Here is a 14,086-nt window from a genome sequence, read left to right as displayed (position 1 = left end):
CTCTGATGTAAAAAAGAAGGGCAACTTATGATGAAAATAAATGATAATCTAATGTTAACCCCTTGACTGTGGATTTCCTACCAGAAGACATCACCAAGCAACAGGAATTGGAACAAAAAATGGCTGCTACAATTCAATGAAGAAAATGTAAAGTCATGCACACTGGGTAGGATATCCAGCATACCAATACCACATGGGAAACACTCCATTATCCACCACAGAGGCAGAGAAAGACCTGAGAGTATATGTTACCAGGCTACCAGTCAAGGCCAAATCCGTGACATTCGTGGCAGACAGGTTAATGTTCTGGCAACTTACCGGCTCATCCCAGTTGGTGACGACACATTTAAGACTGAACTCCCTGCCCATGACCACCGGCGAGGCAGACAGGTCCAGCACTTCAGGCTCAGGCTCTGGAGTGGGGGACAGCAGGAGGACATATTAGCCTAGAAAATATTACTGCCATGCTTTCTGTATTTACCTGTGGACAGATTTATTTACCAAGTTGTATTTTACTGGATATGAGTAATGTTTGTACTCTTCTGCACCCATCCACGTTCATCCACTTTACCTTTACACTCATTAATGACCCTTGCTTGAACCAACTCTAAATTTAGAACATTCCATTCGTCAATAGTTATAGATGCATGGGAAGTTGAATTTCTTGATATTTTGTTTTACTTCTATGGTTTAAACAACTCTGTGATGTCTACATAAACCCAGTTATAACAAACTACTACCACTGCCATGCTTACCCGGCCTGTCAGCTAATCCCTACCATCACAACAACAACCACGGACACCAACAGTACTCACCTTTGACCAGCACAGGGGCTGGAGGTGACACCTGCAAGCCAGCCCGGCACTGGTACTGACCACTGTCTTCAGGCATGGAATCCCGCACAATGAGGAAAGCCTCCATTAATTTCTCCTCCATGGGGTAGCGAAGCACATTAAACCGCTCCGCCAAAGCTGACATCAAGGACACTCCATTCAGTGTGAATTCTACCTGCAGGGAGAGAGTCACTTATAATGTTTGAAGCAAAGTGCAGATAACCTAACAAACTCCTAAAGCTTTAGCACAGGGCAAGATTGGTTCCTCAAAAAGTCATGTTAAATTGACTTAGCACTGAATGAAAGTGTTGTTACATTGGAATTAACTCATTTGGCATATGCAGGAAACATGTAATGCAAAGCAGTTAGAAATGAAAATGCATAGTGATGAAAACTGATTTTAATGCTACAAAATGTCCTGTTTTAGAAATAGGAAGGAGTGAGGAAAGACCCAGATGGAAGTACAAGAGGTGAAGAATCTTTTAACATAGCAAAAGATGAGAAAGACCTGGGAATGACAGTACAAAACAACCTTTCCCCAGAGAAACATTAAAATATAATAAATGGAAAACCTTTTTAGCTGCTGACAAAAATAAAGTTAACTACAGGACGAGGAGGTGCTGAGGCAACTCACCTCACCCTCCCAGTTGCGCAGAGTGCACTGGACGGTGAAGTTGTCCCCAACGGCTACGGACTCAGGAGCCACAATCTCCAGAATTTCTGGATCCACTCCTAGAAATGAAAATCAAACTACTTACTCAAGATAAGCACTTCAAAGCCAGCTCTATTTGGATGGTCGACAACTGATATCTATAAAACAGTTGTATGAATTTTTAATAAAATTACATGAAACATCCCTATCAAGTGGTTTTGGTTTGAAACCCTTGATCTGCCTACAGCTGTGCAAGGAAAAAATACACCAACTCACGCCCCACAACAGCTGCCACCTCAGCCAGGAAGGATCCGGCCTCACTCTTGGCCACGCAGCGGTAGGCGCCGGCATCACCCACAGAGGCTCGGGGGAAAACAAGCTCTGCACTGCCGGCTCCTGTACCGCCTTCCACGGGCACCCACTCACTGCCTAAAATGGAAAACAATTATACACTCCTCACTCATATAACAACATGAATTATGATCATCAACTATCAAAAGTGTAAACCTCTTGTGAAGAACTCCTTGGGCCATTCTTACAGTCGTTTCCGAATGTTCACGATCGGGTGGCTTCTACAGTAGTAGTAGTAGCCTATAATAGTAGTAGCAGCAGTACTACTGCTACTACTATTACTACTACTACTACTACTATAGGCTACTACTACTACTGTAGAAGCCACCCGAACGTGTTAGGGACCGTCTTCCGAACATTCGGAAACGACTGTAAGAATAGCCCTTTGAAAGCAACACCAATTAGGATATTAATCTGAGGACTTGACCAGTTGATGGTGATGACAAGGTATTATATAATAGCTACAAAGGATTCTCAAAAACAAAAAAAATCCAACATATTTTATACCCAGACTTACTCTTGATAGCTGCATGCAAGAATCACAGGTAAAGATATTCTCTCATCACCTTTTTTCCTCTCCCAGTGGACTGAGGGTTCAGGATAGCCAGTGGTGTGACAAGGCAGCCGGAAAAATTCATTCTCCGTGAAGGGGACCTCAGAAGGAAGCGGTTCTTTCAGGGACGGAGGAACTGTGGGCAAGCATAACAATGATTACCAAACAATCAATAATAAAAAAAAGTCGGTCACATTCCATGACTTAATTAACCCGGTAGCAGCGATGGGCCAAATTTGTGGCTTTACTGTGTAGCAGCGATGGGCCAAATTTGTGCCATGATATCAACCCCAAAAAATAGATGATACATAATCTGATCACAAATGCTTTGATATATATTATGAAATGGTTTGTGTGAGGGGTGATTTTTTCTCATTTTTCTCGCTTGGAGGGACCATTAAGAAACATGATCCCCACTGCTACCGGGTTAAACTTTAATTATTTCTTGATGACAGAAGTGCCCCAGAGTCTGACAATATATACTCACTATACATCTCCACAGCTATCTGCTTGGAGCCATAGGGTGTGATGCACTGGTATGTGCCAATGTTCCTGGCTGAGGCGCGGGAGAGGGAGAGTTGGTGGATGGTGGTGTTGTGCTCCCCTGCGTAGGTCAGCGACTCGTACGAACTCGGGTCCAACACCGCTCCCTCAAAGGTCCAACTGACTTCTTGCTGGCGTGTTATAAAGGCAACAAGTGTTTCATCACTCTGTCTTTTACATTTTTCCAATATGAGCGTCCCACCTACAACACTTTTCTCCATTCTCGTATGACATGACTTGTATTCCAGAGCTACTTCCTGCACTTTATTCTTCACCCTTATTAATCTAGACTCCTCACAGATGTTTCTAAGCATCTTTTTCCCATTTCTCATATTCTATGAAACTCTACATTAAATATGACCACATATACTATTTAGAATAAGCTCAAGTAATAGCTTGAAATCTTAAAAGTCTAAAAATACGAAGGAGAGAAATGTACCCGGGTCCCAGCGTTCCGGGTGTACTGAGTGGTGCACCTCAAGGTCAGGTCCTCATCCTCAAAGAAGTTACCCCCAGCTATTCCAAGAAGGCGAGGAGAACGGCCTTGGTGGGAGAAAATGTGCTCCATTATCTACTGATTTATTAGCAGATTACATGAGTCACCTTTGACTCAGCACTCAGCAACTGTCTATGAAAATACATGATTAAGATTTTATTTCTTACCCTCAATGAGAAATCAAGGTTCTTTTACCAATTCAAACATCATTCAAATATTTTTAACAGAACCCTTCACAGGAACCTTCAATGTTGATGAGGATGTTACTTGATGCCCCCGGGATGTAACACACATACTGGCCATTGTCAGCAAAGGACATGGCCTTGAAATGAACCGTGGACACCAGTCTGTTGGGCGCCTGCACGACGGACTGCTTCCGTCGTCCAGGAAAGTCTGGGCCAAACAGGAGTTCTGACCCATCCTTCAGCCAAACAACCTGTTCCAAACAGAAAAAATTAAACCACATGAAAATATAATTAGTTTGCTTTATTTACTCCATTTATTAAATGACACTCTTATCTATTGCATTTAATCTGTCTTTTTTAAGCAGAATTCATCTACAAGTTCTTTTCTGTTTGGGTCACACTAAGTGGCAGTATCCATCTGTCTGATAAACATATATGAATAGTTATAAACACATTTTTGGAACGTTGGCTACCTCATTATTGGAGCCAGATATGGTGCAGGCGAGGGAGAGAGGCTGGCCATATTCCACAACATCCTCATTTGGCTCCGCTGTCAAGGACTCCACACGGGGAACTGTGAAAACAGCTTTCATCATTTGCTGTCATTCGCTATCATTACTCATTTTCTGTCTTCGGCAAAGTGGCAGTCAAAAAAGCAACCTTGATAAAAGAAAATGAGAAAAGCCATCGTCTGCACCGAGATCTGTAGCTGTAAAGAAGAGTTTGGCGGAGAAAATTGTTTCATTAGAGAATGCATGCAAGTACTTTCAAGAAAAGGATGGATAAACTGTGGGAAGGACAGAGAGTATCAGATGATGACTTCACTGCCAACGTCTCCTGCAACACCACAAGAATTGAAGTCCAGTAAAGAGGAACCTAATACGGGATCTTGCACTGAAAATCAATAAGTATCTAATGTAAGTAACATTCAAGGAGGAAAACTCTCTCCCAAAATTAAGTGCGGTGTTTTAGACCTGTTGAGAATGGAAGAAGTGACTGATCAAAAATAGTGAAACATGTAAACTTGAATGGGGCAAGTTCAGAATGAGACATGTAGGTTACAAGCCTGAGTAGTAAGGCTGACAAAAACTTAGCTGATTGAAAACCTGGCAAAAGAGATTTAACCCGGTAGCAGCGATGGGCCAAATTTGTGGCTTTACCGTGTAGCAGCGATGGGCCAAATTTGTGCCATGATTTAACCCCCCCAAAATAGATGATACATAAACTGATCACAAATGCTTTGATATATATTATGAAATGGTTTGTGTGAGGGGTGATTTTTTCTCATTTTTCTCACTTGGAGGGACCATTAAGAAACATGATCCCTGCTGCTACCGGGTTAAGTAAGAATGAGTCTATAAATATGAAGACAGTGAAGGTGGAGAATAAACTATCCAGGTTGACAGTCTCACCTCTTACAGTGATGGGCATGTTTTGTTCATCTGGGGGATTTGTTTCGATGCGGCAAGTAAAGGTTGCGTCCCTCCTAACCGAGGCCACAAACAGGGAGGCCACAAGCTGGTCGTCCCTTGCATCCTGATCCTGCGCCTGAGGGTTTCCTCGTAGTTGCCTCTTGGTCTGGGTGTACAAACGGTCCCTCAAGGATATGAACCTGCCATCTTTCAGCCAAGACACCTGGGGAGAAACACAAACATAACAAAAAAATAAATTTCACAGCATGATGGAAGATGAACGCTGATGGATACCAAATATAAATAGACTTGTGAAAAGAAACACAAAAGTGAGACTTACATTGTACACAAATTGTAATTTTTAATGGAGATTTTGAAAATGAGAGGGATGCAATTAGAGGAAGTGCCAGTTTAACAAAAAAAAAAGTACTTTGAAAACAAGTGTTGAAGAAATTGATCCAGTAAAATGCATTACGTAATAAGCAAGCCATTGTTCACTGGAGATTATGATAATTTCACGTGAGAAAGACTTCAGTGCAACAAAGATTCAACTCAGTGTAAAGCTTAATAGGGCAAAAGCTCCTTGGCAAAATCACAACCTTGAGATGTGGTATACTACATGAATATAAAGATACAGTCGTAGGTAATTTGCAGTGTATAATGATTATTTAATTTAACTGTGCATGCTCCTTACTCTGATAGGCCAAGCAGGTTTTATGAAGCATGAAAATGTGGCCGACTCCCCGTACTGAACAGTCTTGGGACTCTCCGTGCGTGTGATACTCTGCCGCTCAGACTGACTGCCATGTTCTGTGGAAAGGGAGAAAAATAGCACTGAGGACTGGAGGCTTTTGCCCTGAACACCGCCACAGGTCATCCGGGGTATAGATGGATTTATTTAAAACTACTACATGATCACTTCCATCTCTTGTGAAATGTGCAAAGCTAATGCCTGCAGGCCAGATAATTTCCTGTTACATGGTGAATTATGTTCTGTAATGCCTTCAGGATTGTTAAATAACATTCATTTATGAATGACCTGGCAGTCACTGGACTTAAATCCCATTCAAAACCTGTAATCACTGTCAAACAGGCATCTTCAGAGAAAATGTACCCCTTTTATATATAAATATTTTTAATATTTTGTTACATGTGCATCAGTGATGATTAATTTATTGGTGCACAGTGTTTGACCTGACACTAAATACCCTTCTGAGAGATATTTAGTTACATTAAGTTATGTATACTTGTTTAATTTTACAGTCAACCACTATATAATGAACACTGCATTTATGATGTGCCTGTCATCTTATGGCACATAATAGAAAACATGTCATAGCAACAAAACTTCAGAAGACTCTTAATTACAAGCAATAACTACTAATACCAAAATTACAGCCAGTAACCTGCAGTATTAAACTTGATTGCCTACACACTATGGATGCTGCCGGCCCCTGTCACCACTCACCCAGGACGGTCACCACCACCTGAGGGTCAGGCTTCTGTCCCTGTCGCCAGCACATGAACAGCCCGGACTCATGGGAACGCACGTCGGACAGTGTCAGCTCCAGGTTCACTCTGCCATTTTCCACCTGACAGAAATTTTTTTGCCATGACTTGAAATACTCAAATTATATTGTGAACCTTTGCCAAAAAGAGTTTCATGAATATTACAGCCCCATAAACAGTCTGCACACATGCCAGATTTAATTATATGTACAACTGAAAATAATATAAAGATAAACAACATCCAGCATTTTTATTTGCAATAATATCATAACATATAAAGTGAACATTTGCTCCACATGTTATATTCTAAAATATGTCACAGTAAGTATACACCTGTACTACTATCTAGGCAACAAGACAACTGTGTTACATCCATCAAACAACTCACCCGAGACTTCAGAGAAAACCGAGGTTCCTGAACATCCAGTCTCCGACCTCTTGACAAGACTTGTGGCCGGTTGGTGCCCAGCCGCACGTACACCCATCGGTACTGCAAGGAAGAGTCACTAAGGCTTCACACAAGAGGTACATTCGCACCTTACTCGGCTGTGTGAAGTTCCATTAAGTGGCCAAATGTACAACTCCACCAACTGCAGCATTACATTAGCATCACTTTCAACACAGTGTTGCCTTAATCTTGAGGCTTTAATCTTATCATTACCAGATCTCCATGAGTGGCATTCAGGCTTTAAACACATCACTGATCAACATGCTGTATGATGTTTGACTCAAGCACTCATCTCACCCTCAACCTGTGATTCTTGACATTATTTGTACAGTTACTGAGGTGCAAAGTCATTTATAGTCTGGGTTGCAACAATTAGTTTTCTAAAGGAATATACCTCAAGGCAAGAATGAAAAAAAAAAAAAATCATACAAGTTGAATAAATTGAAAAGTCCAATTGAGAAATTATCATATTTACATCAACAAGTGGAACAAGCCGTGTCAGGCAAACTTACTGAAATAAGTTGATTTGGCTTTGCAAGACAGTTGAGTGTAATGTTGTCACCAACAAACACTTCTTGGCGTGTGATGTCATCTCTGCTGGACTGTGCGACACATCCTGCAATAATGCACACCTTGTACCATCATCAGAAGACTGTGCATGATGAAGATCTTAATACCAGCCCAAGTAAATCTGCTGATTTTTATTACACTTTTAAGACTGAAGAAAATGGAGATGAAAAGTTGTGAATACATAACCATAAATGATATGCCTTACAGTTTGCAAAAAATAATGAAGTACCCATTTTCCCTATCTTGCTCCTGCAAGCCCTTCTGCTTGATCTTATCCACCTGTGAAGGGTAAAAGAATGGGGTGCTGCTGAAACCTGTGCCTTCAACTGTTTCATCTAATTTCTAGCCCACCAGCACAACTGTGACCATCAGCCATCCACCTTCCTTCACCCTGTGTCAGAGGGAAGTACTACGTGTACCTATGTGGAGTATGTACTTGTCATGTGAAGTGCATCAACAAGTTCCTGTGTATGTGAACTACCTAGATTGAAGAAAGCTTTTGACATGGTGAGAGTAAGACTTTTGAATAAGTTTGAAGCATGTAGAGTAAGAAGAAAATTTTCAGGTTGGATTAAGGGTTTTCTGACAAAGAGGAAACACATGAAAGAGATACAGGAGATTCAGTCAGAGAGACAAAATATAATCTGGAAAACCATAAGCATCTGTCTCGTGACCAATCCCCGTTTGAGTTTTCTTAAGTAACGTAGTAAATGAATTAGGATGTCTAACCCTTCTTTCTGCCAGCGACACAATTATATATTAAAAAAATCAGTAACAGTAAATGTCTTACAATGCTGAGACACCTCATGATATACCTGCAGATATATAGTGAGAAATGGCTGTCAGAGTTAAATGCTGAGAAGTGTGCCACAGTCCATGTAGGCCACAGAAATCTTTGTTTCAAATATATGTATAAACTGAATGGAAAAGGTTTGGAAACATAATCATTAAGGAGAAAAGGATCTAAGAGTTTTGGTGTCATCAGATCTGAAACCTGCACAACATATTGCTCAGGTGATGGCAAAGGGGAACAGGATGGTTGGTCTCTTACAGGAAAACTTCTTGTACATGGATTTAGAAATGTGTAAGTCACTGTATTGCTCCCTGGCTAGATTCAACTTGGAATATGCAGTTCAGAAATGGTCTTCATATAATCAAACTGGAGAAGGTGCAAAGGAGAATGACAAAGCATGTACCAGGCGGTGGCCGAAGTGATAGCGTACTGGACCCACATTCGCCGCGTGATGGACGACGCGGGTTCGAATCCTCACGCTACCACTCGGATTTTTCAGTCACCGCCGAGTGGCTTAAAACTACCCACATGCTGTCCTGAAGACCATCCATCAACCCGGACTCTAGAGGAAGCCGTCCAAGCGAATCAAGAACGAGTTCCGGGGGGCAGCATGAGCCAATGCAAGATGGCGCCACTATAAACACTCGCCTGCGCCAGAACGGGCTGGGCCGACCATCCGGCCCCACCTGGAAGAAGCCTTGGGCCGACCATCAGGCCCCACCGGGAAGATGCCTACCGGCGCAATAGGCAACAACGTAAAAAAAAAAAAAATAAATAAAAAAAATGACATGGTGTGTGAGGCAAACTTTTGAACCAACACTGTAAGAACCTTGAAAGAGGCATAACTCTAAAAGTAGACATTTGCGACGGAAATGAGATACAAAATCATGCAATTCACTGCACTTGTCACCAGAAAAACATGAACCACTCAAGAAAATCGTTGGTTGGGTTAAACTGTAAATTGTCCGTCCTTTTAAGAGGAGGTAACGTCGTATCAACCGAGGCGCTGAGTGATCGTGCTTAATATCGTGGTCATGGAAGATCCTTAGACATGTATTTTTCGACTGCCTGAATTTTAAGTTATATTACCAACATTTTGATTTTTAGACTCACACATACTACTTTCCTCCTTTTTAATTCACCCCGTCCCTCCCTGCCACATGCTGCTGGGGGGGGGGGGGGGGTGAGCCAGGGGGTGCTGCTGGCCACTCCCTGCCGCCCTGCTGTCATAACACTGCGCCATCACTAACGCCTGACTGACATCTTCCTCCTGGCCGCGAGCCTTTCATGGCCGCCGACCCGTGTTACTTTGTTTCCCACGCCTCACCAGCTGGGTCAAGAATGTGTGCATCTCCTCTCCGTCACCGCCTGTCTACTGTCCCCATGGCCTGTCTACGTGAACACTCCACTCACGGCTCACAGCTCAAATAAAGGATTCTGCGTGCGAAGCTTCGGTCATCTGTTCGAGACCACACATAACAACGAATCCCTGTCCGCTGCAACACCTTAAATCCCCTACCATTGTATCTTTTTAGTTTCCTGGTGCTACTTACACATGTATCCTTTGTTGTATAATCACACTCTGTACTGCCTGGGGGTTGGGATGGCATGCTCCTCCCTTCTCCTTTGTTGTTTACTTGCAACAATAAACTACCAATCATCAATCAACACAACACTTTCGTTTACATGAAAACCAAGTTATGCTGTTTCCAAAATAACAAAACAAAAAACGTAGGAGCGGGATGTTGGTTAAAAAAAATAACCGAAATTATGGAATACGGGGCAGCCTGACAGGGATATATTTTAAGGACTCTGAGAATGCCATTATTTTTTTTTTAAACAGAGGTTTGAAGATTACAATCCATCACGGGAGGAGTCAGGGGACGCTTTATAAATGCTGTGGATAAGAAACTAATGTGAAAAAGTTGCACCGTGCTGGCGCTAGACACGGCGAGGTGCAGCACTCCCGCCCAGCCCACGAGGCCAGCGACGCGGACAGGCTCTTCTTCGCTCAATGACGTTAACAGGTTGTGTCAGTGGATAATTGTCTCATCAACTCTCATCCTCCTACTCCCTCCGCGGGGGCAGGAGTTCGTCCAGCTGGTCCACCCCTTCACTCACCGCCGCATATTGCGTCACTCGATCGTGGATGTCGCTACTTGTTGAAATGCTCACAATCATAGGCCTATATTCACATTTTTTACTATTGAAACTATGATGTTAAGGCTGCAGATGGAAAAAAGTGATGGAGAACCTGGTGATGACTCCTTCGACTTTTGTAGTACTCTATAGACGGGCCCGGCATATCCAGTCTAAATTTTCTCCAAAAGAATATGACTACATAACGAAGAAAACTTTTTGTTTTCTGATGATGATAGATAATTATCGGCTCACCATAAACTTACTAAACGCACCCCCCCCCCCCCCCCCCTCACCCCGCAACAGGAGCAAGCGGAAGGAAGCGAGGGAGGCACGCGCCCGTTATGCAAGCTTTTTCCTCCCACACGTGATTCTTTTTTTGAAAGTCCGTCTGCGGCCGGAACCAACTTTACACGCTACGATGAATTCATTTTAAATGTTGTAGCACCTCAGTGGTGGTCCACAAAAAGCTTTGAATCCTCGGGGATCCCGCAACGGGAGGAACCCAAATGTGCTCGCTGGCTCCCTGCCCGTGACACCCACCTGGCGCTGCAGGCGACCTGATTTAAAAAAAAAAGTCAGGTGACCCTCAAGAAGAAAATATGACGAATCTTGTTAAAACTGCATAACATATAGATTTTGTACTTCCTGTTTAATTAATCTTTCTGCTTCAGTTTCCTTCAGCCTTGCAGCTTTGGTCTTCCTCTTAATTAAAGCGCCCCACCCCAAATATATATATATATATATATATATATATATATATATATATATATATATATATATATATATATATATATATATATATATATATATATATATATATATATATATATATATATATATATATATATATATATATATATATATATATATATATATATATATATAAACCACCGATCACCGAGCCTGCCCAGGTTACGGCCATGTGTGAGGCAGCGGGATGCCCTACCTTGCAGCAGGAACGCCGCCACGAACACCACCAGGGAGAGAAGGGTGTGACGGGCAGCTAAAGTTCCACGAGCGTGATAAGACTCCAGCACAGAGCTCGCCCCGGCCATCGCTAGGGGTCCAGACACTGGGGTGGCTAGGACGCGACTGAGGGCAGATGGCAAAAAGGAACGTGAGGGGGGGGGGGGGGGGAACAGGAGAGGCCCACACGCTACGCCTTGTGCCACCCCCCGATTATTACCATCACCCCCGCCCCCCGACACACACACACACACCCTCGTGGCCCCTACAACAACACAACCTCGGTGCCCTGTGTCCCTATCGCCCTTCCTCCTGGCCCTCCCCTGCCCCGCGCAGTGCCCCCACCCCAAGCCCTCGTGCCCTGCTGCCTTCCTTACGCCAGACAGTACAAGGAAGCAGTCATGCCCTCCTATGGCCTAGATCTTGGCCCCCACGCCGGGTACGAAGGATCCACTGTTGCCCACCACGACCCTAACAGACAGACAGGCGTGGCGTGGCGTGGATGTCACGTAAACACTCGCTTGCTTAGGATAGGCGAGCCCCATAACTGCGTCTTGGGTTTCTATTGCGAACAATCATCGCTTGGAAATTCAATATCTTTATCTACGAGCTTTGGTCACACAATGCAACCGGATGCCGACCAGAACAGTCCAATCGAGGCGATGAATGAACTCTTCCTCAAAGGACGGCGGCCTACGATCCCTCCCTGTCACCACCCCACACACCCCTCCCTGTCACCACCCCACACACCCCTCCCTGTCACCACCCCACTCACCCCTCCCTCCCTCCCTCCTTCCCTGTCACCACCCAACACATCCCCCCTTCCTCTCTCCCTGTTACCTCCCCCTAGCCCCTTCTCTCTGTGTCACACACCCCAAATTCCCTCCTCCTCTCCCTTAGACTCCCTCCCTCCCCATGCATCCTCCCCATCCTCCCTGCCACCTCCCCTCCATCCTTCACCCTCCCCACCCCTCTCCTCCCTCCTTGTCCGTCACGAGGGCAGAAAGTGACTTGGCTGTTTATTAGTCATATCAAACTTGTTCACTAAATATGTTTGCACACCTGAGAGCGTATTAGATAAACTAAAAATTGAGGAATCAAAGTATTTTGTAGTCATGCCTCAACATTTTGGCCCCTCAGATATGGAACTCTATGATACAGAAAATGCACGTAATTTAGCAAAGTGGATAGTTTTGCATATGCATAGAGCCCTCACATAGAACACTTAATGGAGGCTGAGTGGTTGTGGTGATCCGGAGACAGGTGTTCGAATCCCGCTCGCCTCTACAAGCTGACAAAATTCAACCTAAGACAACCAACATGATGCCCACAGAACCATCCACGATTAACACACGACATTTTGCTTTCCTTATTTTCATCTTTGTTTTTCTCGGCGTCACGGTAAAGTATTTTGTTTCATATAATTCCTCAGCAGAAATACATTTGAATAACAATGTCGCAATGCTTTAATTATTTGTTTTGACTTCTATGGTAAAAAAGCAATGCGTCTTCTTGCGAGTTCGTCTTTAATTGTTCTTTAAGTAGAAGCCAAAAAAAAGACGAGGACAGAAATCAACGTCAGGAAAAGTGTGTGTGTGTGTGTGTGTGTGTGTGTGTGTGTGTGTGTGTGTGTGTGTGTGTCGTCTTCAACAATTCCCCTTCTCTTAGGCTTTCTTCCCCTTACCTTCTAGGCCAAAGTTACACACACACACACACACACACACACACACACACACACACACACACACACACACACACACAGACCAATAAAAACAAAGCCAAAACAAGCCATAAAGTCACCTGTGTCTGTTACCTTCGTGTGCGCGACGCTAACAAGACAGTGAAGAAGAAGTAAGCACCAAACGAGACACACAAAAAACAAACATTAATCTTCGTTTGACAAGAAAGAAAGAGGGAAAAATAGATGCCAAGAGAACATATGAGCATCGACACTACGACTTTTTTTTTTTTTTTTTCGAAGTAAGATAATCTATACGCAGTGATGAGGCAAGCAAAGTGTGTACGGGGAAGGAATCACTAATAGAATCTCAAGAAAAACACCGATGAGTCAACAAAATGCATCTCTCAGGCATAACAATAAATCATTAACCGATGCAGAGTTTGTCAGATGCAGGATGTAGCGTGTTTTCCCTTGACCTGCCTCCTTTGCTGTAAGAAGATAAAACAATCCCTGAAGCTTTAATTAAGGATAAAAATATACGGATAAGATATTTAGGAAGACGTAGCTCAGTGGTAACAGCGATCCGTCTTCCCCTTGTTATGGTGTCTGTCGAGGAAGGGCGAGGAAGGGACGGCCCGACTGATGCCCGAAGACGTGTTTGTAAATAAGCGAGGGAGAGTCACGCGCGAGTCTGTGTGTGTGAGTGTGTGTACCCCGCGGCTGGCACCCCACGCCTTCCCCCCGTGCCAAAGCAGAGCCACGCCGGCATCACGCCAGGACACACACACACACACACACACACACACACACAGAATAACGCTCTACCTCTTACTTGTTTGCCCAGTATGAATTATCTTTTGTTATGAGGTAAATATGACATGAAACGACATCCTTCTAATGACAATATTGTTTTTTAGGGGCGCACGTCATTGAGAGAGAGAGAGAGAGAGAG

At 43.6% G+C, this 14,086-nt stretch overlaps 1 protein-coding gene across 2 annotated transcripts in view; it reads right to left on the bottom strand.

The window, feature by feature from the left end:
• Nucleotides 1-11,599, bottom strand: part of LOC127008705 (uncharacterized) — a 35,398-nt gene extending 23,799 nt beyond the window's left edge. For both annotated transcript variants that reach the window (XM_050881043.1, XM_050881044.1), the window contains exons 1-15: nucleotides 11,434-11,599; nucleotides 7,495-7,598; nucleotides 6,923-7,024; nucleotides 6,494-6,617; nucleotides 5,720-5,835; nucleotides 5,026-5,248; nucleotides 4,087-4,187; nucleotides 3,672-3,864; nucleotides 3,372-3,475; nucleotides 2,877-3,063; nucleotides 2,403-2,525; nucleotides 1,762-1,914; nucleotides 1,468-1,565; nucleotides 816-1,008; nucleotides 319-413 (exon numbers count right to left, since the gene is read on the bottom strand). In XM_050881043.1, the coding sequence (XP_050737000.1) occupies nucleotides 319-413; nucleotides 816-1,008; nucleotides 1,468-1,565; nucleotides 1,762-1,914; nucleotides 2,403-2,525; nucleotides 2,877-3,063; nucleotides 3,372-3,475; nucleotides 3,672-3,864; nucleotides 4,087-4,187; nucleotides 5,026-5,248; nucleotides 5,720-5,835; nucleotides 6,494-6,617; nucleotides 6,923-7,024; nucleotides 7,495-7,598; nucleotides 11,434-11,542 (2,025 nt within the window). In that variant the 5' untranslated portion in view covers nucleotides 11,543-11,599. The remainder of the gene's footprint in view (nucleotides 1-318; nucleotides 414-815; nucleotides 1,009-1,467; nucleotides 1,566-1,761; nucleotides 1,915-2,402; nucleotides 2,526-2,876; nucleotides 3,064-3,371; nucleotides 3,476-3,671; nucleotides 3,865-4,086; nucleotides 4,188-5,025; nucleotides 5,249-5,719; nucleotides 5,836-6,493; nucleotides 6,618-6,922; nucleotides 7,025-7,494; nucleotides 7,599-11,433) is intronic.
• Between the last annotated feature and the right edge of the window lie 2,487 nt (nucleotides 11,600-14,086).

This window comes from Eriocheir sinensis, chromosome 38 (genome assembly GCF_024679095.1).
Source record: "Eriocheir sinensis breed Jianghai 21 chromosome 38, ASM2467909v1, whole genome shotgun sequence".
In the NCBI taxonomy this organism is placed as follows: Eukaryota; Metazoa; Arthropoda; class Malacostraca; order Decapoda; family Varunidae; genus Eriocheir; species Eriocheir sinensis.
The sequence above is the reverse complement of the archived record's forward strand: the minus strand, read 5'-3'. Positions and strand labels throughout refer to the sequence as shown.